The sequence below is a fragment of the Colletotrichum scovillei genome (assembly GCF_011075155.1).
Source record: "Colletotrichum scovillei strain TJNH1 chromosome Unknown Contig00001, whole genome shotgun sequence".
Lineage (NCBI taxonomy): Eukaryota > Fungi > Ascomycota > Sordariomycetes > Glomerellales > Glomerellaceae > Colletotrichum > Colletotrichum scovillei.
Genome location: NW_023336259.1, coordinates 817615 through 841368, shown reverse-complemented (window position 1 = coordinate 841368; position 23754 = coordinate 817615). Strand labels below are relative to the sequence as shown.

At 52.8% G+C, this 23754-nt stretch overlaps 7 protein-coding genes across 7 annotated transcripts; 4 read left to right on the top strand and 3 right to left on the bottom strand.

Annotated features, from left to right (window-relative positions):
• Positions 1-2030: 2030 nt before the first annotated feature.
• HER10_EVM0008645 (RNA recognition domain-containing protein) lies at positions 2031-3378 on the top strand (the record flags this gene model as incomplete). Its single annotated transcript, XM_035478160.1, has 1 exon — positions 2031-3378. Exon 1 carries the CDS (start codon positions 2110-2112, stop codon positions 3376-3378), a length of 1269 nt encoding a protein of 422 aa, XP_035338671.1. The 5' UTR covers positions 2031-2109.
• A 1266-nt stretch (positions 3379-4644) lies between these two features.
• HER10_EVM0013364 (pfs domain-containing protein) lies at positions 4645-5251 on the top strand (the record flags this gene model as incomplete). Its single annotated transcript, XM_035482725.1, has 2 exons — positions 4645-4746; positions 4838-5251. 2 exons carry the CDS (start codon positions 4645-4647, stop codon positions 5249-5251), a joined length of 516 nt encoding a protein of 171 aa, XP_035339100.1.
• A 536-nt stretch (positions 5252-5787) lies between these two features.
• On the top strand, positions 5788-8060 carry HER10_EVM0002137 (pfs domain-containing protein; the record flags this gene model as incomplete). Its single annotated transcript, XM_035471862.1, has 2 exons — positions 5788-7144; positions 7198-8060. The coding sequence occupies exons 1-2, from the start codon at positions 5905-5907 to the stop codon at positions 8058-8060; spliced, it is 2103 nt and encodes a 700-aa protein (XP_035338059.1). The 5' UTR covers positions 5788-5904.
• A 770-nt stretch (positions 8061-8830) lies between these two features.
• Positions 8831-10593, top strand: HER10_EVM0002197 (uncharacterized protein; the record flags this gene model as incomplete). Its single annotated transcript, XM_035471920.1, has 1 exon — positions 8831-10593. The coding sequence occupies exon 1, from the start codon at positions 8920-8922 to the stop codon at positions 10591-10593; it is 1674 nt and encodes a 557-aa protein (XP_035338063.1). The 5' UTR covers positions 8831-8919.
• On the bottom strand, positions 10255-13118 carry HER10_EVM0002607 (methionine aminopeptidase). The gene is made up of 6 exons (XM_035472313.1): positions 12667-13118; positions 11733-12589; positions 11388-11651; positions 11139-11303; positions 10989-11075; positions 10255-10924 (listed from the first exon to the last, which is right to left on the bottom strand). The coding sequence occupies exons 1-6, from the start codon at positions 12707-12709 to the stop codon at positions 10868-10870; spliced, it is 1473 nt and encodes a 490-aa protein (XP_035338105.1). The 5' UTR covers positions 12710-13118; the 3' UTR covers positions 10255-10867.
• Positions 13119-13233: 115 nt separating this feature from the next.
• HER10_EVM0002221 (uncharacterized protein) lies at positions 13234-17299 on the bottom strand. Its single transcript, XM_035471942.1, has 2 exons — positions 16567-17299; positions 13234-16491 (listed from the first exon to the last, which is right to left on the bottom strand). Exons 1-2 carry the CDS (start codon positions 16800-16802, stop codon positions 13413-13415), a joined length of 3315 nt encoding a protein of 1104 aa, XP_035338067.1. The 5' UTR covers positions 16803-17299; the 3' UTR covers positions 13234-13412.
• Positions 17300-21373: 4074 nt separating this feature from the next.
• On the bottom strand, positions 21374-23449 carry HER10_EVM0001263 (SIS domain-containing protein). The gene has a single exon (XM_035471018.1). The coding sequence runs from the start codon at positions 22891-22893 to the stop codon at positions 21634-21636; it is 1260 nt and encodes a 419-aa protein (XP_035337970.1). The 5' UTR covers positions 22894-23449; the 3' UTR covers positions 21374-21633.
• Between the last annotated feature and the right edge of the window lie 305 nt (positions 23450-23754).

Here is a 23754-nt window from a genome sequence, read left to right as displayed (position 1 = left end):
GATTGTTGTGGGCTTTTTGTGAAGAGGGTGAATGTGAGGGGAAAGAAGAGCAGTTGGCAGAAGGATTTGGGCAAAGGAAAAGAAGGACGATGGAGGCGAATGGAGCGAGGGATAGCACCCGCTGCACACCTGAGGAAGCGAAGGGGACTGGAGAAAAGGGAAAAAGGACCTTTTCCTCTTTCAGTGCTTGTACCGCACCTCGCGCCTTCTTTACAGTGGTACTAGGCTGCTGGGGACTAACCTGGTAGGCTTGGGCCTGCTGGACCTTGCTCAGATGGCGGCGTGGGATTTGTTGCTGCAAGCCTGCAACTGGGTCACTGGATCGCTGGAACCACCTAGACCCAGCTAAGCAACGTGCGTTGGCTGGATGGGATGCCCACCTAACCCACTCTCTGTGCCGAGCTGCAGGCCTACAGGCTACCCGAGTAAAGAGGAATGCTCGAAAAGGGCTTGGGTACGAATATAGATCCAGAGATGTGCTAGGGATTGGACTGCGTTCACAGTAGCTTGCAGATGTCCGCGTACTACGGAGTAAGTAGAGAGAGGAACCTACAGTAAGGTACCTAGAGAAAGAGGATGTAGCGTCGCTGGGTCGAGCTGCTGCAAGCCGCCTGTAATATTAAACAGAAGCGGTCAAGGGCCCGATGGATGCCCTATGCCGAAACAGCAGGCACCATCCACCAATTGCAGGAATGTACAGATACTTACGGTACCTTGAGAAGGCACACGACCACACCTTACCGAGGCGGCATTGGTTGTCACTCCTGCACTCTGCGAGTTGTTGTGACAGGGGGGGCAGCGGGATGGCGGCCACTGGGCGGTTTCGTCTGGACGACTGGCGGATCTCATTCGTCGGGAATCGCCCGCACGTGAGTGGATGATGGAGGGCGCCAATCCGGCGGCGTTGGCGCCTCTACCACTGGTGGGGGGCTGTCTCTGACTATTTTTTTCCCTCTCCCTGTCTCCCTCTTGAGTCGGGAGTCTCACTCTGAAGACAAGGTACCTTGGCTTACTAGTCACAAGTTTCCGGTACAACTCTCCACTCTCTCTTCTCTTCAGCCTCCTTTTCAGCTGAGTTTGATACCTCGCACCCTCACCGGAAGTAGAGCACCTTATTCTAGGGTAATATCTCAAGTGGGTGCGAACTGTCAAAGCACAATAACCTTCGGTAATGATTGAATATGGCTTGTCAGACAGAGTTCGGCGGCGTCGACAAGCCAATGGATGCTCATCTCAACTCTCTACGGATACCCAAGCAAAAAAGCACTTTAGGTAAAGTAAAGTAAGCGGGTCGCGGGTGGCCCCATTCGCATCATCATCCATGAACACCTTCCAACCCCTCTAACCTTCTTCAGCGTCCCTTGATGGCAAAGAACCTGGAACTCCCCCCCCCCCCCCGGCCACAAAGTGGGTGCCCCTCATTGTCCTTGACGACAAGTCCTTAGGTGGCACTTTATTCCTCATTTGCGTCGGGTTACATTGAGCCGCAATGCTCTCTTCTGAATCAAAACAAGACAGACCGACCCGTACCAGAAATGATGACTTCCAAACACATCCATACGCATAATCAAAGGGAGAGCAAAAACCGGGACCCAGAGAGACAGAGACATAGATCTGAGGCCCGAGAGAAAAAGTCTCAGTCACCGCTTCTTCTTCTTTTCCCCTTCTGCATCATGACTATGTATCCGCTTCTTAGTCACACGTATAGGACTCAAAGTCCTGCCAAAAATGCAGGGCGCGGATTTTCGGGCAAAGTGCCAACCTCCTCGACCGCTAGGTAGAGTCAGCTCTCTGCAGCCCAAGCTGCCACCAAGTACCGCTACATATCCGGGTACATCCGTCTGACCTTGGCCCGTCAAGGTCAGCCTCGGTGAGCAGGCCTCGGCGGCGGGGTGGAGCGGTCGAGACCCACCAGGTTCCGCCCATGTTCTCTTATCGGCTTATCGATTGTGGTCCAAGAACAAAAAAAAAAAAACTTCTGGGCCCAAGCCGACCAAGGGTCTCAATGCGAGATTCTCACGGTGGTTTCTGGTAACATCTCGAAATACCCTTCGCGGTTATTGGAGCGCAATCAGTCTTTGAGATCGCATAGCTCCCACAATATTCACAATGGCTACCGCCGACTCAGAGAAGCGGTCAAAGAAGACCAAGGCCAAGGCCGAACCCGAGGCCGAAGCTGAAGTCGAAGATGCGCCATCACAATCCCCCGAGTCGTCCAAGAAGCGCAAATCCACCGCCGCCGTCGAGGAGATCGAAGTCGACCTCGAGGCCCCCGAACCCCCCTCCAAGCGCGCCAAGCGTGCCCTGAAGAAGGGCAAGAAGCTCCCTGTCAAGCTCGACAGCGATGACGAGAGGGAAGCCAAGAAGAAGGAGGAAAAGGAGCAGGCCAAGGCCGCCGCCCGCTCCGAGCACGGCGTATGGATCGGCAACCTGCCCTTCTTCGTCACCCCCGACGAGCTGCGCCAGTGGCTCATTGACAACTCTGGCGAGATGATCACCAAGGAGTCCATCACGAGATTACACATGCCCACGACGAAGCAGGTCGGCAAGGACAAGCCCTCCAACAAGGGCTTCGCCTACGTCGACTTCAACGACGTCGCGCCCAAGGTCGCCGCCATTGCGCTGACTGAAGCTGAGCTCAGCCGTCGTAAGCTTCTCATCAAGGACTCCAAGTCGTTCGAGGGCCGGCCGAAGAAGGAGGAGGAGACCGCTGCCGCCGGTGGCGCCGCCGGTGCGGCCGCGGCCAAGGAGGAGGTGCCCAAGAGCAGCAAAATCTTCATTGGCAACCTGAGCTTCAAGACGACCGACGACGACGTGTGGCAGCACTTTGAAAAGTGCGGGCAGATCGACTGGGTCAAGGTCGCCACCTTTGAGGACACGGGCAAGTGCAAGGGCTACGGCTGGGTTAAGTTCCGCGAGCCCGAAGCCGCCGGCTGGGCCGTCAAGGGCTTCGTCAAGATCAAGGAGGAGATCGAGACGGAGGACGACTTCGTCGCCTCCAAGGACAAGGACGGCGACGACGAGATGGCGGAAGGCGAGGAAGACAAGAAGACGGAGGAGAAGAAGTTCAAGCTGAGAAAATGGTGGGTTAACAAGCTGCTCGGTCGCATGCTCAAGATCGAGCTCGCCGAGGACGACCAGACGAGGTACAAGAAGCGGTTTGGCAAGGACGCGCCCAAGAGGCAGGAACAGAAGTCCAGGCGGGACGGCGAGGAGGGCGGCGAGGGCGCGGAGGCGACCGAGGAGAGGAAGCCGAGGGCACCCCGGCCCCCGAAGACGGAGAAGCCGGCGGGCGAGCTCAAGGCGCAGGACGATCTCATGGTTGCGCGGTTGACGGGTACGGCGGCGAAACATACTGGTACCAAGATTACATTTTAGCGAACCAATCCAGACTTGTCGTTTATGAGCAGCATCGCATTTTGTATCTTATGTATCGCGACTACAGGCTGAACCTCTGGGAGAAGTCTACCTGCCTGTGCCGGCCAGTACGAGAACTAACACTTGAACGACTATTTAATGTACGATCTTTCAGCTTCACGACCTTAAACATGTCTGAAAAGGATCTCATTCGTTGCAGCTCACATCTAGACCGGGCAGAAAGGAAGCCGGCTTCGTCAACCATATCCTATTGGGTGATCACGAGACCATGTCAGCCACCATCTTCAGCTCCAGCTCGAGTGATCTCTACCAACCATGCTATCCCTGCCACGACCCTGCATTGAGCGGCCATGGCCTCATGGTCAAATGGCAAGAGATGCTGAAGTGGTTGGTATCGCAGCCTCGTGTTTCTCGTCCTGCTTCAATCATTCATCACGGCCAGATAACACAAACTTGCTCAGGCACAACTTGACGACCTCTGTGCTATGGATATCGAGAGCCTTGTTGATCGCTTAGCCAGGAGAAATGCGTTCCTCATTGGCCTTGTTCGTTGGTACCGACGATTGCATCCCACGCGACCTCACGGCTTCACCATCAATGCCTTCATCGTCGACGGAGTCACGCAGCCTGTTCCGGCACCATACTTCCCCATACTTCTCGGTAGTTGGCGTCTCATGGCCTGTCTCATATTCTGCAACTCTATTGTCGTCTATTCTTTTATCTTCTACTCTGTCTGGTCCAGTCCTAGCCTTGTCATCACCTCCGTTTTAATAGTCCAGGTCATTGCCTTCATCTTTAGGACACTTGGGATAGGAAGCGGCACTTTCACAATCGGATCGCTGCTTTCTAGTGTCGGCCATTACTACGTAAGCTCTGCCCCTGTCTAAATCATTGTCCCGGTCAATCTACTTCTCAGACACTGGCTCATGTTTTAAAAAAGGCCACAAGTTGTCTAGTCTTCGTGTCGAAGGTATCTTCATTTTGGCCCTCCATCTGGTCATACTTCTGGTTCACCTACTGCCTGTTCGCCATCCGTCGACGACGTTTCTCTCAAAACTACCATGAAGCTTGGAAATTGAAGTACCCTGGGCACTTCATTCCCGTCTTCATCGGACGATCCTCCGTCGACGACGTTTCTCTCAAAACTACCATGAAGCTTGGAAATTGAAGTACCCTGGGCACTTCATTCCCGTCTTCATCGGACGATCCGATTGCGTTCGTGTTCCGCTTCCAGGTCCGGACGAACCTGAGATAGATGACCTTCAGATGTGGAAACACCTCTCCTTCTTCTATCGTTTGTACAGGATCGAGGGCGGATTCTCTCAGGTCCTGCTCCCGAAGGCCCTGATTAGATTCGAGATCGTAGAGGTAAGTGAAAGGACCACTAATCGAACAAGTCCATACAGCATATGATGCGTTCGACGACGGTTTCTAGCTAGATCACTGACACGACACACAGATCACAGACGATATTTACAAGGGACCACTAGTGTCCGTCTTCGATGTCCCCCAGCGAATCTTGAGGCTGGTAGAGAATGAGACTCCAACCAGTGTACCGGCTGGTCATGATCCTCGTAGGGACATACGGGAGCTGCGACGCGCTTCTGTCTACAGGGACCTTGCCCAAGCAGACTCGCTCAAGGGATTGAGGTTCGTGGTTGGATGGGATACCACTCTGATTTCGATAGTCGTTCTGCTGCCGACTATCATTAGTATTGCCACTGCCGTGGCCTGGCCCATTGTTGCGGTTCTGAAGTATGAGGCAGATGTGCAGACAAGCGTTCAGACTGGGGTGACTGTGGGCAGCTTTATCGTCACGGCCGGAGCTCTTTTGATAGGTCTGGTCACACTCTTTGACGCTCTTGCTAAGTGAGAATTGAGGATCATTTACTCTGACCAACATACGATGACTTTTGATTATGACATACAACAGCACAGTGCTTGAGGATTTCCGACCGCCCCTAATGTCTGCTGTTCAAGAAGCTTAGAAGACTAAAGACATCCAACCATGGAGCAGACTCCCTTTAGAATACCTATCTTCCGGCGCATATCAAGTAATCGATAGTGCTACTAGTATACTCTTCTAGAAGCCGCCTCTCTCTTCATCGTAATATTCAAAATCATTTGAAAGAACCGTGCATCCGTCATTAGCGGAAAACCGATGTCAAGTATGACCGTTACCACGGCTCACATGCAAGAGACAGCCACGAGATACCTGGCTAAGCTGGTTCCAACATGGGTATCTCTTGCACCCCTCGCTGTTTTCCCTCATTGGTTCAGCATGCACATCGCATTGTGCAGGTCCAGGCCAATCATCTTAGCTTCGTGCTTACGTGTTGTGCAGTGAGTGATCAGGCTGGCGGCTACATCCACCATGGGTTTTAATCTGTTTGCATTCACTTTCGTCTCAGACAATGCCACTTCACAGACACCTCTCGACCACTCACGATCAACTCGAGTTGACTGTCAAAGTCGAGGAGTCACTCACTGCTGCGTGGGATCTGTGGGTCCATCAACGAAGAAGGCATGTTCGATCAGATACGACTGCCTGATTTTCAGGCCTATACCATCGGATGGATTGCTGCTCTGGACAAAGAACTCACAGCCGCGCTTGCTATGCTCGACGAAAGACACCAACAACCAGAGAACTTCGTTCAAAATCAGCGAGATACGAACAGCTACTCATGGGGCCGGATCGGTGCTCACAATGTCATCATCACGTCATTAGCCGAAGGAAGCTATGGTCTTGTATCTGCAGCAACGACCGCGAACGGCATGATTCTCTCGCTTCCGCATATTCGATTCGGTCTCATGGTCGGCATTGGTGCCGGTATTCCTAGATTAGAAGACGGTATTGACATCCGCCTCGGCGACGTTGTGGTTAGTCGGCCCACCGACGGGTCTTCGGGAGTCATACAGTATGATTTGGGGAAGTTGAAGGGAAACGGCGAATTCCAGCGAGTTGGTTCGCTGGCTCCTCCACCGGCAGTCCTGCTCAAAGGGTTAGCAAAATTGAAAGCTGATCAGCGGCTCAATGGTAATCAGTTACCAAGAATCCTGGCCGACGCGCTCAAACTTTTTCCACGTCTTGCGAAACCTCGCGGTAATGATGCAGCATTCATTCATCAAGGAGCTCAGAACGATCGACTATTCACAGCGTCATCAACACATGTGCAAGTTAGGAAACTGCAAAGCTCTGTTCATTCGGAAAAGCAAGTCTCAATGAACTTCGCTCAGCTTGCCTACCACCATATTTGTATTTCAACAGCTTGGATTTGGGGCATGATAGTGCTTCTTTTCTTCTTTCAACGGAGGCCTGAAAACGACGGAATCAGTGCCGATTCGGTCTCAAGCGGTCAGGTTGGAGAAGCAAGACTTCAAAGCATTACGAAGATCGAAGCTTGCGAATACTGCAATCCTAAAGATGAACTCAGAAGAGACGATCGACCCGACACCGACCCTGAGATTCACTATGGCATCATTGCTTCCGGGAACTCAGTTGTAAAAGACGGAGTTTCCCGAGACCAGATCCTGCAACAACTTGGAACAGGGTGCCTTTGTTTTGAGATGGAAGCTGCCGGCCTGATGAATGACTTTCCCTGTCTCGTGATAAGAGGAATTTGCGACTACGCAGATAGCCACAAGAGTGATAGGTGGCAAAACTATGCGGCGATTGTGGCAGCTGCGTATGCCAAAGAGCTACTAATGGTGATGGAGGCTATGAATGTCGAACAGACCAAGACAGTAGGAGATATTATGGGAAAAGGTAAGTAGACAGCACCTACCAATGGAAATTATTGTATCTCACATGTGCTTTAGTTTCTCAGATCGAGGCAACCACAAGGGAAACATTTGAGAAAGTCGAGCAATGGAACGCTGGCGATCGTTCCGGTAAACTTCACTCATGGCTTTCCGCACCAGACCCATCGATCGATCACAACAAGGCGTCCAATCTACATCATGAAGGCACAGGTCAGTGGTTTCTTGACACGAAGAAGTATCTGCTCTGGAAGACAAATCCCGGTTCGTCCCTATGGTTGTATGGCGGCCCAGGATGTGGCAAGACGATCCTGAGCTCGACAATCATCAGAGATCTACGAGACAGCAAGGGCATTTGCCTTTATTTCTATTTCACCTTCACAAACACTGAGAAGCAGTCATTGGACGGTGCAATCCGATCTCTCATAGAACAACTTTACCGCCAGAGCAAGGCTGCTCGAGAGTATCTCGACTCGGTCTTCGAATCCAGAGGAGCCAGTTCATCACAGCCGGACATTGACTCTTTGTGCTCATGGTTCAATGCTATGCTTGGGATAGCCGGCGAAGTATGGATTGTTCTTGACGCGCTTGATGAGCGAGACTTACTTCGCGAGTGCCAACAAGGCCACGCGCTTAAAAACAAAGGGCTACTACAATGGATCAAAATCCTTCTGGAATCTGAAGGGGCAAACTTTCATATTTTAGTCACAAGTCGCCAAGAAGAAGATATTCGTCGTGTCTTGAAAGATATCATTCCCAAGGACATGCAGATTTCTCTGCGAAACATGTCAGTCAATAAAGACATACGAGCATTTATCCGATCGACACTCAAGACATGGGGCGACCTGCCAGAATGGCGGAACAACCAGTCTTCTCGGGGAAAAGTGGAACAATACCTCAGCGGAAATGCTAACGGAATGTGAGTAGAGAAGGCTCAAATTTGAGTTTCCTGAACTTATCAATGCTATAAGGTTTCGTTGGGTATCATGCCAACTTTTTGAACTTCGGCACTGCTTGAATGACGAGGAACTCCAAATATCTTTGAACTCATTGCCGGCAACTTTGGACGAAACCTATGCGAGAATATTGGACAGAATTCCTCTTGTACATCAACAGAAAGCATGGAGAATCTTGCAATTCTTGCTATATTCGGAAGATTCCCTACGTCTAGAGGATGCCGTCGATATCCTCGCAGTATCTCCCGAAGCAAAACGAGACAATTCGAGATTCAATCCCGCATCAAGGCCAGACAAAGACAATATTTCAATATACTGCCCAAGCCTGGTCATCTCTTTCACTAGAACTGTCGGATCCAAGGGGAAGACGGTGCAGACTCTTCAGCTCGCGCATTTCTCGGTAAAGGAATATCTCCTTTCAGGCCGCATGGAACCAAGGTTCCTTCGCGCTTTTGAAGAACGCTTTGCTAAGTCAGCCATGGCGAGAGTATGCCTTGCATATCTATTGAGCATGGACTATAGTCTTTTACCAGCAGAGTTTGAATCTTCATACCCCTTGGCGCCGTATGCTGCGCAGTACTGGGCTCGATATGCTGCTCGAGCTGATCACGACGCCATTTCCGATCTTGTTCGAGAATTCCTTTGCCACAGGTACTGTTACGGAGTTTGCTTTCAGCTTTCTCAATTTGGTCTTGAAGACGATCACGAAATGATAGACGAACGCTCATATCGACGAAGGAAAAGACGGCATCCCAATCTTTGCCTCGAGGAACACTTGAGGCGCGACGAGGAACTTTTAGAGGATGGCACACTACCAAACACATATATGGATGCAGGAATGCAGATATATCATGAATGGTCGTTTGAAGAAAAGGATGGAAGCCCTCCTCATTTGCTCCACTTCTGTGTCTTCGAAGGTCTAGGGTTTGCGGTGGAGGAGATTCTGAAGACGAACCCCGAGTATGTCAATGCTAAGAGTGGAAATGGTGCCACCGCTCTTCAGGTCGCTGCCCTACATGGCCATGCGGAAGTCGTGGTATTGCTCCTCAACAAGGGAGCAGATTTGCATGCAAAGGATGGGCGACGCGGCACCGCTCTCCAAGCTGCCTCATTCAACGGTCACGAAGACGTTGTAGAAATCCTACTTGATAAGGGGGCGGATCCGAATATCCAGGGCGGAAGACTTGACACCCCTCTTCAGGCCGCTGCATTGAATGGTCATCGAGGTATTGGGGAACTCCTTTTAGACAGAGGAGCAGATTGCAACGCGCAAGGAGGTGAATATGGAACTGCTCTTCAGGCCGCCTCATACAAAGGCCACGATGGCGTCGCAAACATTCTCATCGGCAAGGGAGCAGACTTGAATGCACAAGGCGGGAAATTTGGTACAGCTCTTGTGGCTGCCGCGGCCTCTGGTCACAAGACCATTGTACGACTTCTCATCAAAAAGGGAGCAGATGCCAATGCACAGGCCAGCATACCATGCAAAACCGCTCTCTGGGTCGCTGCTTTGAACCTCCATGAAGAAATTGTACGGATTCTATTAGATGAAGGAGCAGTCGCAAATTTGTCTTCAATTGGTGCCGAAATCCTGGCTCATTACTGGGAAACCGTTATTGAAGTGCTTCGCGTCAGAGGTGTCGAAATCGGTGAAAAGGGATGGCAAGCATCATGGAGATCGAAAATGATCTCCCACCAGACCATCCTTATGTTACTCGGCAAGATGTTCGTTGCGGACACGGTTGCATATTTTAGCAACGTTCTTGTCCCAGCTTCTGGAGAAGGTCACCTCGATATCGCCCAGGCACTGATAGAACTAGGTGCGAAGACTAATGCCACAGACGCACACGGAATGAGCGCATTAAGCCTTGCGGCTGCAAACGGACATGAAAACATTGTCAAACTACTCCTACACCATGAAGCATTAAGTTTCATCAAAGTCGACTACAAATGCCACCCCCTCTATACTGCATCTTGCGGGAACCAGGTTAAGATCATTAAACTGATGCCTCTGAACGACATTGGTGCAGACACAGTCTACGAAAGTATCGTGTCAGCACTTCAGTGCGACTGCTTTGGGGCGGCCGAGGAGCTTCTCAAGCATTTCAGCCCCCGTTCAACCCGGCGAGTCAATATACCACAGAACATCCTACAATACGCTCTGCAACAGGCATGTTGCCACAGAAGCCATCGTCTGGTGAAAATGCTGCTGGAGAGTGGAGCATCTGCAAACGAGGTGGACAAAAACGGAGCCAGCCTCCTTCAAAACCCGTATAGGAATTCGAGACCGGTAATTGCTGACCTCCTTCTTCAACATAGTGCGAGAGGCAGTACACAAAAATTCGCCATTGATCCTCTCTTTATCAGGCAGTGCGAACGTTTTTTTCTTTCCTCAGTGGCAGGCGTCGCCGCAGTATACAAAAGGAGGGAAGACTACCTTGCATACAACGTATCTGTCAAGATTGAGGAGGGAGGAAAAGTGAGTGTACATGTATCTTAGACATCTCAACGGGCTCTGGTGCTGAAGACGCAGAGAGCTAAATACAAATGAACGAAACAAAAGGTTGCAAAGCAGTGTTGAACACCCGCAAAGACACATGGAGGCGTTGAGGCTCTCCATGGTAGGAACAAATCACCTCTCTTTGGACGATGGAGCGTTGAGTCCGCGTCATCCTGATGTACTACGACGTGTCGATACGTCACCCTTATTTTCTCGCAAAAAATAGCATTAAAAAGTCCTTCTCAAAGTCACATTCTGGTTCTTGTGTCCCTTATCAATAGTCACTTCCTCGACTGATGATCTCCTTGTTGTTCTCGCGGAGTAGGATGGTCTACTTCGGTTAGTCTCTTCAACCATTCTTCCTGGCAGCCTCGTGTTGAGAAATCATAACTCACATGTTCAAACTGCGCAGACTGAGATCCCTTGATATCCGCAAGAGGTGCGTACGACTCAAGGATACCATGAGATTCCAGGGATTTGAGCTGCAAAAGAAAACGTGTCAATGAACCTTATGAGTATTAGCTTGAGATTCGATAGAAACTCACACCAGCCAAGTACCGATCTAAGCCGAGACGGTCAAGATATCTGCGGCAGAAGACAATACTTCCGAATTGCTCCTTGATCGTCTTGTACAGACGATTCGCAGATGCGAAAGGCAACTTGACTTGAGCAGGAGCATCATAATCCAACTTGTATCCATAGATACCAACCTATTCATCACCATCAGTCTCCTTGTGCGCACGTACAATACCAAGGAAATGGCAAAGAATCTTTAGAATCGAGGGGAAACTCACATCGTCATACAACTTCCCTCGCCCAGTCGTCCCAAACGTCTCAATCGCAAAGATCTCCCCTTCCTCCATTTTGGTCTGATCATTGTTTTTGATAAACGGAATCGACTTGCCCGCATGGATCTGGTACCGCGCGATATCATGTGCGCAGATGTTGCGCACCGGCTTGACGGGGAACATTTTGCCGCCGACCTCAACCTCGTAGCTCTCCATCGTCTCCTGAATTGCGGCGCTGACGTCGCAGATGCGGACGTCGATACCGGCGGCCTGTAACACATCCCCGTTAGCCTACACTTTCTTCCCTTCCCCAAGCAGATCGTAAGTGAAAGCAGTAGAGAGAACACGAACCTTGATCCCACTCTCCGTAGCAGCCCTAACCCCAGCCAACAAACTATCCCACGCCGGATCAAAACTCATCGTAAACGCACTATCCACAATCCATCCATTCACATGCACCCCAAAATCAACCTTCATCACGTCCTCATACTTCAACACCACATCCTTCTGCCCCGGGTTCGGCGTGTAATGCGCAACCTCGTGGTTAAGACAAAGTCCCGTAGGGAACCCCATACCAGCCTTCAACGCATCACCCACCTCCAACCCCTGGTTCCCCAGCAAACTCCTCACGCCGTCCTCGATCCCAGTAGCGATCTCGAGCAGAGTCTGCTTACCGGGCTTCACCGTGTCCTGAACCCACTGCCGGACCTGCCGATGGACCTCGGCGGCCTTGCGGTAGTCGTTCAGGAGGCTCGGGTCCTCGAGGTGCGGGCGGGACCGGTACCGCAACTCCGCAGCCGTCGTGCGCGCGGTATTCATATCCGAGTCCACACCCACAGCAGTAGCCGCATCCCGGGCTTTGGTGTAAGCCTGGGCCTCACCAGCCGGGTACGAGCCCGAAGAGAAGAGGTCGCTCAGCGGCACCCTCGGAGGGTCAGATTGCTTCGTAGCAGTCGCCGCGGTCGAAGCCTTCTTCTTCTTCTTCTTCTTTCTGGGCTTTCGTTTCTTCTTCTTGGGTCCATCCTCATCATTGCCATCGTCGTTGTCTGCTGCATCCTTCAGCGATCCGGAGCCAGCGACAACTTCATCTTCCTCGTCATCATCGCCGTCGTCATCGCCTCCGTCGCCGAGGCTGCCGTCCCCGTCACGGGAGAGGTGCACGCCGCGCGGCTCTCCGCCGGAGGAAATGCCGGACGAAGTGGGCCCGCCTGAACGACATCAATTAGCATGGTACCATTTGGTTTTGAAGGCCAATTAAACAAAGACAGCATTTTGGAATCATTACCATTGCCTCCGGGAGTCTGGTCTTCGGGCGTCTTTGAACCCATTCCGACATGAAGCCTGTCAGTTGCGAGCGCGTTGTTGAGTCAAGGCCTGCCTCAGTCGTCAAAAGTAGGTGGTGGTGTAAGTCGGTGAGAAAGAGTGATTGGGAGAAAATGAGGGGTTCAGGTGTAGGAGCTTTTTATGGCTGCAGGATTTCGTTGGCAGTGGGATCCCGTTGACCTCGTCAATCCAAGGGCGTCGAATGGAATTAATCCACCCGAGCATGAACGGAAGTCGTGGCGTGAGATTTCTCCTGAGGTGAGAAGGTGAAGCCGAAGTGGATGGCAAGACTAGACGACGTGGGCACCATTTCCCGAGACAGACACGGATCGGCCTTCCCCAAACCAACCAAAGTACCAGTCTCGATACTCGTTTTAGATTGGGGATTGATCTTGACTTGCCCCATCCCGTAACCTCTCCGAACTTGGGCATGAGCTGTTCAAGATGGTGCTGTGCATCCGAGCTTCACCTCAAGTCATCACAAACCAATCACGGAGGCGGCAAATTATGAATATGAAGAAATGGAATTCCGGCTGTCTACAGCATTACCAACCTATCATACCCAACCCCGTAGCCCAAGCCGTGTTTCCAGTTCATTCGAAAGAAACCATTCAACACTCAAAGCGTAACCCGTTACCATTATATAGTACAATTACATGGACTCCGTATAAACATCCCCCGGTCATTCATACGCCGTATCAACTTCGCCTAGTAGTGACGATGACGCCTGGAGCGCCCGGCGCCAATATCGATGCGGCTCATTTCCTGCATCAAAGCCCACTCGTTGTCGCCATTCGCGCCGCTCATGATAGGCAAGGGGACCTTGGCTGGGATTGGGGGCGCGCCGCCATATCCGCCTCCAGGAGAGCTGCCGTACTGCGGTGCATGGTTCTCGCTGGGGTAGTCCCACGTGCTTGCCCTGGGGAGACGCGGTGGCGTAAAGTCGCTGCCATGATCTTGGTAGTTGTGCGATGAAATGGGGGCTAGAGGACTAGAACCCGCCGGTGATGTTGTAGGCATGGCAGACATGCGCTGCGTCTTCTTTTGCAAGCGGTTCCGACCTCCGCTCGGCGGTGTGCCCGGAACGTGGTAAGGATCTGAACCGTATGTGACCGGCGATGCTTGAGACTGAGGCCGACCTGCAATACGCAGTTGCCGACGGCCAGTCGGGGGCATTGCCTGAGTTGCAGCTGGTGACACTCGCGAGCGGACAGAAGCCGTAGCTGGGGTTTTGGGCCCCTTAGGCTCGGGCTCCGGTGCCCATGTGTCCATAGGCAAGTGATCTGAAGGGTCGATCTCGCGTCCATCGTGGGTGATGATCTTCTCATCGGGGTCCGGTCGTGAAACGTTGCTACTGGTAGCCGACAGCGATGGGTTGAGAGCATCGTACGAATCCGGCCCGAAGGGGATGCCGGAGAGTCTCCGATGGTCAGACGGAGGCGGCGCGGGACTAACAGATTTTCGCTTGATCGTGTGATGCGGGTTAGGTGAGGCTCCCCGCGACCTCATGTGCTGTGAAGGCGGCTGAGGCGAAGCTCCTCTTCTATCCATTGTCATGTTCATTTGATTGGGCGATACACCTCTCCTAGTGCCGTGCGGGTTTGGTGATGCGCCTCTTGCCATCATCGGGTTAGGGGACGCACCCCGACCTCTCATCGGATTGGGCGAAACACCCCGTCCACGGTTCATGTCAGATTGAGGAGCACCGTACGCCACAGATGAGCGGTGGTTGTATCCTGGTGGAACATAGGACTGGTTCGAGTAGCTTCCGTCGTAACCGAGTGGCTCACTGTGTTGTCGTCCACGGGTTGGGGTAGTCATGCTCTGATCAGTATAGCGCCGTTGTTGACGTCTCTCCTCATAGATGCGTTCCGAGATCTCCTGAGAGACGCTGTGATCGACGCCTGGCACCAAAGAAGCTGGCACAGCGGGCATGCCGTGAGCCGTGATCTGCGTTCCTCCCAGCTCAGACCTCTGCGAGGTATACTGATTCTGGCTCCGTGAGTGCGAGTGGTAGGATGCTCCGTCCATGGGACTTGGAGCGAAGTCACGAGAGGCGATAGGGGAGGCTTGTTGATGACGAACCATCTCATCGCCTCGGTACGGCTGCGGTGAAGTACTGTAGTGACCGGGAGAAACATTGCCCCTGCCAGCGAGAACCAGCTCGTCGCCCCTGGGTTGGTAATCTTGCTGGTAATCTGGTTGTGGCGATGTGCTATAATGACCAGGAGAAACGGCGCCTCTCCCTGCGAACACCAACTCATCACCTCTTGGCTGGAACTCAGGTCGTGGAGAGGTACTGTAACGTCCGCCTTGACCCATATCATCTCCTCGGCCATAGCTAGGCTGCGGTGAGTGGCCACGTTGGCGAGTTGAGCTGGCACTTCCCCTTCCGCTGATGTTCAACGGTGCCGGACTGGGAACCTGGTCGTATCCCTGGTCGTATCCCATTTCGTCATACTGTGGTGTATGGGAGTTTCGGCGCCGAGTCATCTCGGTCGACTGATGATGATGCTGCTGCTGCTGCTGCGGTGGCGGCTGGATTTGCTCTTGGCGGTAACTTGGCTCATCGTACTGGGGTGCGCGAGAAATCCTTCTCTGAGCATTGCTCGCGGCTGTGTTGGGCGATTCCGGCACATCTTCGACTGTCGGCTGCATAGACCTATACTCTGCGTGAGCATCGTACGAGTGATGTCTCGGCGGCGCTGAGTCTTGACGATGCTCTTCAGGAGCTGGCAGCGCATTTGTGACCGCAGGTGCTGAATCAAAGCCACGGTATGTGGGGCGTCCAGGGTATGCTGCCGTAGAAACGGACGCACGATGAGCCTCGTTTCTGAGTACATCTTGCCTCATGGCATTAGCTGGTTTGGGAGGAGTGTCATAGGCACCCCTCACGACCATGTCTTGTGAGTTTCCGCTATTGTGCCGACTTCTGTGAGCGGGTGGAGGTGGCGGTCGATCGTCCTCTGCAGGCGAAGCATGGCGCTGGTCTTCCAAATAGAGCATATCACGTGGTGGCTCGGAGCCTTGACGGTAGTGAGCTTGGTTGACAATGTCCTGAGATGAGTATCTCGGGCTGTAGTCCCTCTCGTCGTGGTGGGAACTGGGGCTGTCGTAGCGGTCATGTCTCGGCGTGTGCTGAGGTGTAGTTTCCAAAGGTGGCAAGGCACCTTGGGGCGAGTGCGCGTGCACGTCTTGTTGGCTAGACCAAGCATCTGGAGCGGGGCTGGTGTTGTACTCGATGGCTTGCAACGGCGATTGCGTAGGTATCTGTGCGGGCTGTTGCTGTTTGGGGCCCTTGGGCATTGGTCGGGACCCCGAAAGACTGATCTCTGAACCTGTTGGCGTAGGAATGCTCATTTCCTTGGGCCCTCTGGGACCTCCGGCTCGAGGCGGGGTTGGCGCCAGATCCGGAGCCGGGCCAGCGGGTGCTTCACCCGTGAAGGGATCAGATGGCAGTGGTCGTCGCTTAATCTGCTTTCGGGGAATGGTACCGCCGTAGTTCTCGGTCGGCTCTGCCTCGACTGGCTTAGGCTTCGCAACTGGCTTCTCGGGTTTCGGTCGCTGGTCATAGTACGTGATCTCCATGCGGACCTCGCCAGCGTATTTGCCCTTGAACGCCAGGTTGCGCCAGATGTCGTTCTGGCCTCCGCCCGGTACGATGATGTCCTTGAGGTCGATCCATGTCTCTCCGATGAGATCCGTTTTCTTGTCGTCGTGAAATACGGACACCTTGAGCTGGTAGTAATCTGGTGAGTCGTGTACGGCGAAACGAAGCTCTTGGTCCCTGAGAAGTCAGTGTTAGTAGGTTGTCAATTGTAGAGAGAACGACTTAGTGGAGAGAAGAGGCAAAAAAAGTTACCATCTGGGGGTTTGGCCTCCTCGAATATCTGTCGTGGTCCGCTTTGCTTCCTTGCCGAGGCGGGCGGCGCAGTAGGGATCTTGCTTTCCAATGGTTTTGCGGTTGGGCAGATTCTTTGCGCGGTCGACAATAGCGACTAAAGTTCCAATCAAGGGACCGTCAACGGTGGGGTCGGCGAAGATTCCGGCCGTGTGCATGCCATTGAGAGGGTGAACTTTGGATTTGGGTGCCGCCATAGCTGCGGTGTTTTGGCGGTTGCTGTTTGCTGCGCTGTTGTAATAAGTGGTTTGTTTACAAGTTCAAATCCGCTGTGATGATGTGAAGTCGGGGGAAAGGCAATAAACCAGGGCTGCCGATGAGCCCCAGAAGCGAGAAAGAATAGCTCTTCTGATAGAAGCTATTTACATGTGGGTTGAGGAGCCTTTGAAGACGGGTATCAAAACAATCGATGTCGAGGAAAGCAGATATGATGGTGGAGCGCACCGGTAGCAAGTCGATAAACAAAAGATGAAGATCTTGATGACGAATAACGAGAAGGAAAGGAAAGCGAGGACGTAGTCAAACGTGAATCAACGCTTCAGGCGAGGAATGAATGACAGCGGCAGCGGATGAGGTGGAGGAGGAGAAAAGAGGTGGAAGCGTGAGAGAGCGTGTGAGATGAAAAGACACCGAGAGTGTGGTGGTGGTGGGAGCGACACGGCCGGAGCTGAGCAGGTGCGGTGCGACGTTGGCGGGTGATGAATGATGTCGCTCCAGGATTGTTTTTGGCGGCGGGCGACATGGAACTTGCAAAAAGACCATGCCAATTGGAGGGAAGTGGGGCGGGGTTGTCGAGTCAAGGTATCTCGCCTCACAATGTCTTGGTGAAGGTACCTTGCTGGAACCTACACTTCCTGGGCTTAGCTCAGGACTTTGGGTAGACACCTCTTACAGCCCTGGACCTGTCGAGTTACCCAGGTATGAGCTGCTAACCTTCCCGTTTTCTGACTGCTGGGATGTTTACCGTCCAACCTCAGCCCTCCAAAGTTTTACTATGTGCGCCCTGCGTCTGGCCAGTTCGGCTGGACTTAAATTGATGTAAGGTTTCCATCCGTTCGTCAAGATGCTAACATTACAGGTTCCGCATCAATAGTCATTGAAGCGTCTACCAGGCGTATCAGGCTAGGTAACTTGACTGCGCCAAGGCACTCCCATCGGCCAGAAACCAGAGGTGGACCGCACAGTGCGTGCAGGGGCCGTCCCAGGGCCGCGCGTGTGGTGGCTGGGCGAATGAGGGGCGACACAGTCCCCACCTGCACTCCACCGCAAACCTGAATTGGGGAATATGTTGTGGCTGGTTGGGCTGGGGCAGATGCCACCAAATGCTGCAACCGCTTGCAACTGTTTCTTACCATGACAGGTTTTTTCCCACCTTCTCAGGTACGAAAGTCGTCTACACGTGTAGGAACACGGAGCTCGAAATCCAGGCACCATGAGCCAAACAAACGCCAGAAGCGGCTTTGCCGGGACCCGATGTGAGACGATGAGCCAAGGAGACCGTCATTTTTTTTCGGGGTTCAACATGTCAAGTCAAGTGGGGTGGCAGCACCGAGTGACATTTGGCTGATGCCTGGCAGTCTACATACTCCGTACGGATACCTCCCCAGACGAATGCAGATAAATGCAGAACCAACAAATCATGCCACTCTTGATTCGGCACTCCATCTTGGGCCGAATCACTTTACGAGAAATCCGGGAGGCTGGTTATGTCTACAGGCGTCCAGGCCTTGTCTTTTCCCTCGTGCCCTCATCTCCAAGATTGGCAGGGCTTTCAATACCAGGAACCCCAGGACATCAAGAGGTTGTCCTCGACCGCTACAGGGTTCATGTGCCGTAGCACAGGGGTACACAAGCTGAAGAGCAAGGATTCGAGATTCCGAAAAGGCGCCCCTCCCAAACCTTTTTTCTCATCTTGCCGTCATTTCATCGTCTTTACCGCCGGCCATCTCGCCTCGCTTGACGACAAGCCATGTCGAAGATGCTACCCGAGCCCCCATCAATTGCTTCCCGTGTCTGCTCCGCTGGCAGCAGGGGAGGGGTTTAAGGTGACAAAGAGGAGAGGCCAATATGGCATTCTCCAACTGTGCCACTCGGATTACTCTACTTCTCACGGAATATCGAGGATTGGGCCCAAAGCCGTGACTCGCTCCATCGCCCGTGGGCACAGTACGGGAAAAACGCGTGCGAAGTACAGCAACGAGACCACAGACCGATGCAGACGACGTGGTCAAAAAGTTGAAACATGAGATTGAGACCGTTGCATAACTCTGCGCTGTCACTGCACCGCTTGCAGGCTATCAGATGGTTCTCCAAGTGAACAGGTGGTTGGTGTCTCGACTGAGGCAGCTATACCTACAAGTCTGACGTCTCTGAGCTATGATTGCCACCGCTTATCACCTTACCAGTGCGTTCGCCCACAACATTTCCAAATTTCCTTTGAGTTCGACATCTTCGTTCCTATCCGCGGAGTTGAACGAAACTCAATCCGCGTCTTCGGCTCCAAGACCACTCTATCCGTACGCGAGAAGTTCTGCTGCGGACCTCCCATATTACAGGCCCTCTCCAGCTTTAGCCATGGCCCGCAGCTGCAAGCAGGGTACATGCACATCATCCCGGACTGAGCCTCACTGGCTGACGCGCTCAATGGGCCCCAACTCGCCAAAACGCCGCCCCAATGAGAGATTCACAATGGGATTAAAGGCGAAACAACCAGGCCCGTCAACGTGAAGCATTCCCCAGAGAAGCCCGAAACCACCAATCACAAAGGTTCAACTTCCGCGTTCACGACATCATCTCTGGCTCTACGGCTCCAGAGGCCTTCACGCCAAGAGCTGAACGCTGACGACTACCCGTCCTTCCCCCGCGGCACCAAAATAGAAGCACGAGAATTCAAAAGAACCACAGCGGATCGATCGGCCCGTCGCTCATCTTTTAAGCTTTTAAACACATAAAGAAGAATTCGCGATCTCGTCAAATTGAAAAGATCACCCTTCACAGTGGGGTCCGGTAGCATGATCACCTCACCCTAGGCGCCCAGATACGGAGTACATCATGTTCTTCAAGAACTCCCCGTCGGCATATCACTCCTCCGCATCCAGGACGTCCTGGAGACTGAGAGAGGCTGCATCGTATCTACTTACATAATCCTCCGTGGAGGATCGCGGGATTGCGTACATCATTACGACTCTCCGCAAATGCTGGCCAAGACGTTCTAGACGCTCGTCCGTCCACGCAACGGCATGTATTATGACGATAAGTCTTAAAAACCCTCAAAACCCATCCTCAGACAACGAGGCATATTTCACCATAGTTAGAATACCAGGTAAGTAAACATGCATAACACGTAAGTCTGTCTCAGCCCCAAGAAGCTCAGACTACCTCGCAGAGCCGCCACACAAGAACTTCAGCCATGTTTCGTTTCTAGCGCCCAGACGTTTGGTTTCGTCCGCTGTCCTCGGGCCAACGGTCAGTGGGCAAAGCCCGTCACTTAGGGTTCTACTAGCCTTTCAAATAGAGGAAACAAAGGGCGCTGCTTGACGTTGCACAGTGTCCGTGTTTTAGTGCCCTTTTTTTCTCTTCGCTTCTCTTGGGAACAATAGAAAGCCGCTAATGTAGTTCGTCTGGTCTTCTTCCTTTTTTTCTGTTCTCTTCTGCTTTTGGGGGGAAAGCTTCTGGTGCAGCTACCAAGTCTCGTCTCACTTTCCATAGCAACCGACCTGAGCTAGTGACTTTTCCCCCCGCTGCTGCGCGCATCGTTGCTGTGGAAAATGTGTGGTGCGTCAACGGGTTGTGAAGCCATCATCACCACCAGTTCCACCATGAGATTCAGATAATCCTTTACTGAAAGCCTCCCCCTTGCCTTGATCTAGTCTACTTATCTCCATGAACCCCTATTTGATCAACTTAAGAATATGACTCGAGGTTTCCGTTGAGACGGCAACTTCGCTGCTGGAGGAGCAGGGTCCTCCTCTACTACTGCAGCTGGCAGCCGATGCTCCGAGTCTCTCCTCTACAGGCCCAGGTCGGCTCTCATCACCCCCACCTCTGCCCGATCACGGCTCATCACACCCGAAGCCGAAGCCCAGCGCCGGTCTCCCACATTTTCCGGCCGAGTCCGATGCGAAGCGGGAACGGTGAAGGGGGCGTGGAGGGCCGCTCACACCCAGGCACTCCGCAAACAGCAAACTGGCACCCCCGGGCCCCCATCTAGCTCCCTTCGACGTCATTTTCACTCCGATCTTGAGATCCGTGAAGTACTTCCAAGATCCCAGTTTCATTCACCAGTAATAATGATTTCTTTCTGCTCATGGCCAATGCCTCCCAGAATTTCAACCTTCGTACGCTCTGTAATTATGGAGTCTTGGGCAAGCATTCGAAAACTCCAAAGCCCAAAAGTGGATTCAGTGACCTGGCTGGGCATCACCGAAGGGAGGTTGGGGACCACTTGTGAATAGAGTTTTTTTCCAACACATCACATACTCATTCAGAGTGGACGTTCCCCGAATTTCTACTTTGTGTGTAGTACTGCGGAGTACACTCCGAAGAGAGAACTTGGGCTAAATTTGGGCTAGACAGCTTCGATGACGCGCTGAGCTCGTAGGAGGGATGTTGCCTGTAGCTCACCTCAGCTCATCTTCCATCTTCGCAAAGTACCTGATAACCCTGTTTCGTAGTAAGGCTGCAGGCGGTTGGGCATCAATCCACAGAGGCTGCATCAATTGAATGAGCTTGATTTGATGGTCACAAGAGAAAGCTTCGGAACGCAAAAGGTTGGGCATAGTCGCCATGCCACTCAGCGGACTCAAATTTTTGGCCCTGATCCAGTTTCCCAGCGTCTAAAGACAGTGTCGTAAAGCCAACTTCAAGTGGCTTGACATGATTCTCCCAGATGATCTCCGATTAAATGAACGCTCCGCCCGCGTATCTCCAGCATGGGCAGGTGTGAAACGATGAAAAGATTCGTACCCGGTCCGAACATTTCATCCCGAACGGGCATACAAGATGCCTACAGTGAAATCCAAATGCGCCTCAATCTTTCCATTCCAAGAGCTTGCCAGCTTCCAAAACGCCAACCATGTCGCCATGGTCCAAAACAGCCAGGAGAGAGTCCGAATTACAAACGTACTCACCATCGTCCGCGGCGCCTTGCATGCTTCTCACAAAGTCCACGGCACGACGTATCGATGTGCCGGAAGAGATGGAGAGCATCTCTGCCCTCGGTACCAACAAATGCGGGATGTCTCTCAGAGACCGTGTGAAGTCGACCGTTGCCAACTTCCTGATGCGGCTCGGCGATGCTACAGCGTCGCCGACACGCACCCAGCCTGACGGCGAGTCGTAAGCAGCCCGGAAGAGGTCTGCACCGACGCTGCTGTCCACGCAAAGGTGTTCCGAGTCATCAATGTCCACCCAGGGAATGGACAAGTCCAGAATTGTCTGAGGTTTCCGGAACGCGGCCCCAATGGCACCACCCGGATGGTTCTTGGAGAACACCTGTGCGACGCTCGGGTGCAGCTCCTGCGCCGCGGCGATGGCAAGCGCGTCGCCGACGGCCAAGGCGACCGTTGTGGACGTTGTCGGAGCCGAGACACCAAATGACGATGTCTCACTTTCGTGGACTGGTGCTGGGAGAAGGATCGTATCCGGTCGGAGTTTGATAAGCTCGCACGTGTCAGGCCTCGTATGTCCGGTGAGGATGACTAATGATGACGGCTTGTCCAAGTGTGGTAATAGGCTGAAAAGTTCGGAGGTCTTTCCGGAGAATGTGATGAAGAGAAGAATATCGTGTTTCTGGATAATACCCAAATCGCCGTGAAGCGCGTCAATCGGGTTCAGAAATACGGATGTGAGTGAAAGGCTGTTGAATGTCGCAACCAGCTTGTTCGCAATGTGACCGGACTTTCCGACGCCGGTGATGATGAGCTTTCCCTTCTCACCCTTGTGCCGTGTGATGGCCGCGACTGTTCTGTTGAAGCCATCCCGAGCGACGGGATCTGTCTCGTATAAGTTGGCGACTGACCGCAACGCTGCGGCTTCTGTCTTGAGGACGTGTGTTGCGGCATGAAGTCTATCCTGGATTTTGGCGGAGCTGTCGTCGTTCTCGGGAAGGTCGTCAGGCGATCCGAGGCTGAGTTCTTCCAATTCTTCCAAAAAGCCATCTTCTGGGGGTGAGATTGGTGGTGAAGGAGGCGAGGGAGGTGGCATTGAGTCGCAGTGATTTGCGCCGAGCACGAAGACCGCGCTGTTTTGCACCGGCCGGTGCTCCATGTGATGACGTTGATCACCCATATTGATAATACGATGTCCTCTTCGTGAGCGGTAAGTACCAATACTAATTGCGCTTCGTGTATGGACGCAAAGATTTGTGTCGTCGCTCAACAAGCAAATCGTCAACCTCGTTATCGTTATCGATCAATGTAGGCTGGGTATCCGCCGTGGACCAGCTTTGTGCGATAAGCTCTTGCTTCGAGTTCCTGGGTCCAAAAAGTGATGGACACTTCTGCGTTTGCAAAGTACCGAAGCTGGGCTTGAATCACCTAAAATTGAGTCGCGGGGAGCAGCAAGAGTCGAGATCAAGGTTGTAAGAAAACTCCATGACGTTCAGGATTCGCAGCTCGGGGGATTATGAGATTTTGTCCGAAGCGCGCGGTCGAGTAAAAGAGGAAGAAAACAAAAATGGACTACGTAAGTTATTGTAGAGAGACCGAGGACCCTGCGCTGAAGCGAGGTGACCTTCCCAAACTCACCTTAATTGCTGTCCCCTCCATTCGGGGCTACCCTTGACTTAGCTTCAGGCGTTGTGGGTAGCTCGCCCCGATCCGGTTCCTTGACTGGCCGATAAACCCATCTTTGGTGCGGCATGTCGCGCTTTGGAGGGATGGCTCTGCATGCCCTGCCTCTGGCGTGATCGAACGAAGCGCGGTGAATGGTTCCCGAGATGGCATGGGTTGGTAATCAGATCCGGGAAGAATAGGCTTGCTAGCCAGGGACGACACAAGCCTTCTTCCATAGGATGAGGACTGTGGACGTAGATGGCGCTCCCACCGCTTCCGGGCAATTGAGTCAGAGCAGACAGACCGAACAAAGATACGGGCGATAAAGAGGCTTTGCCCCAAGCGCGATAGGAGGTCGGCATCACAAGCAACCCGA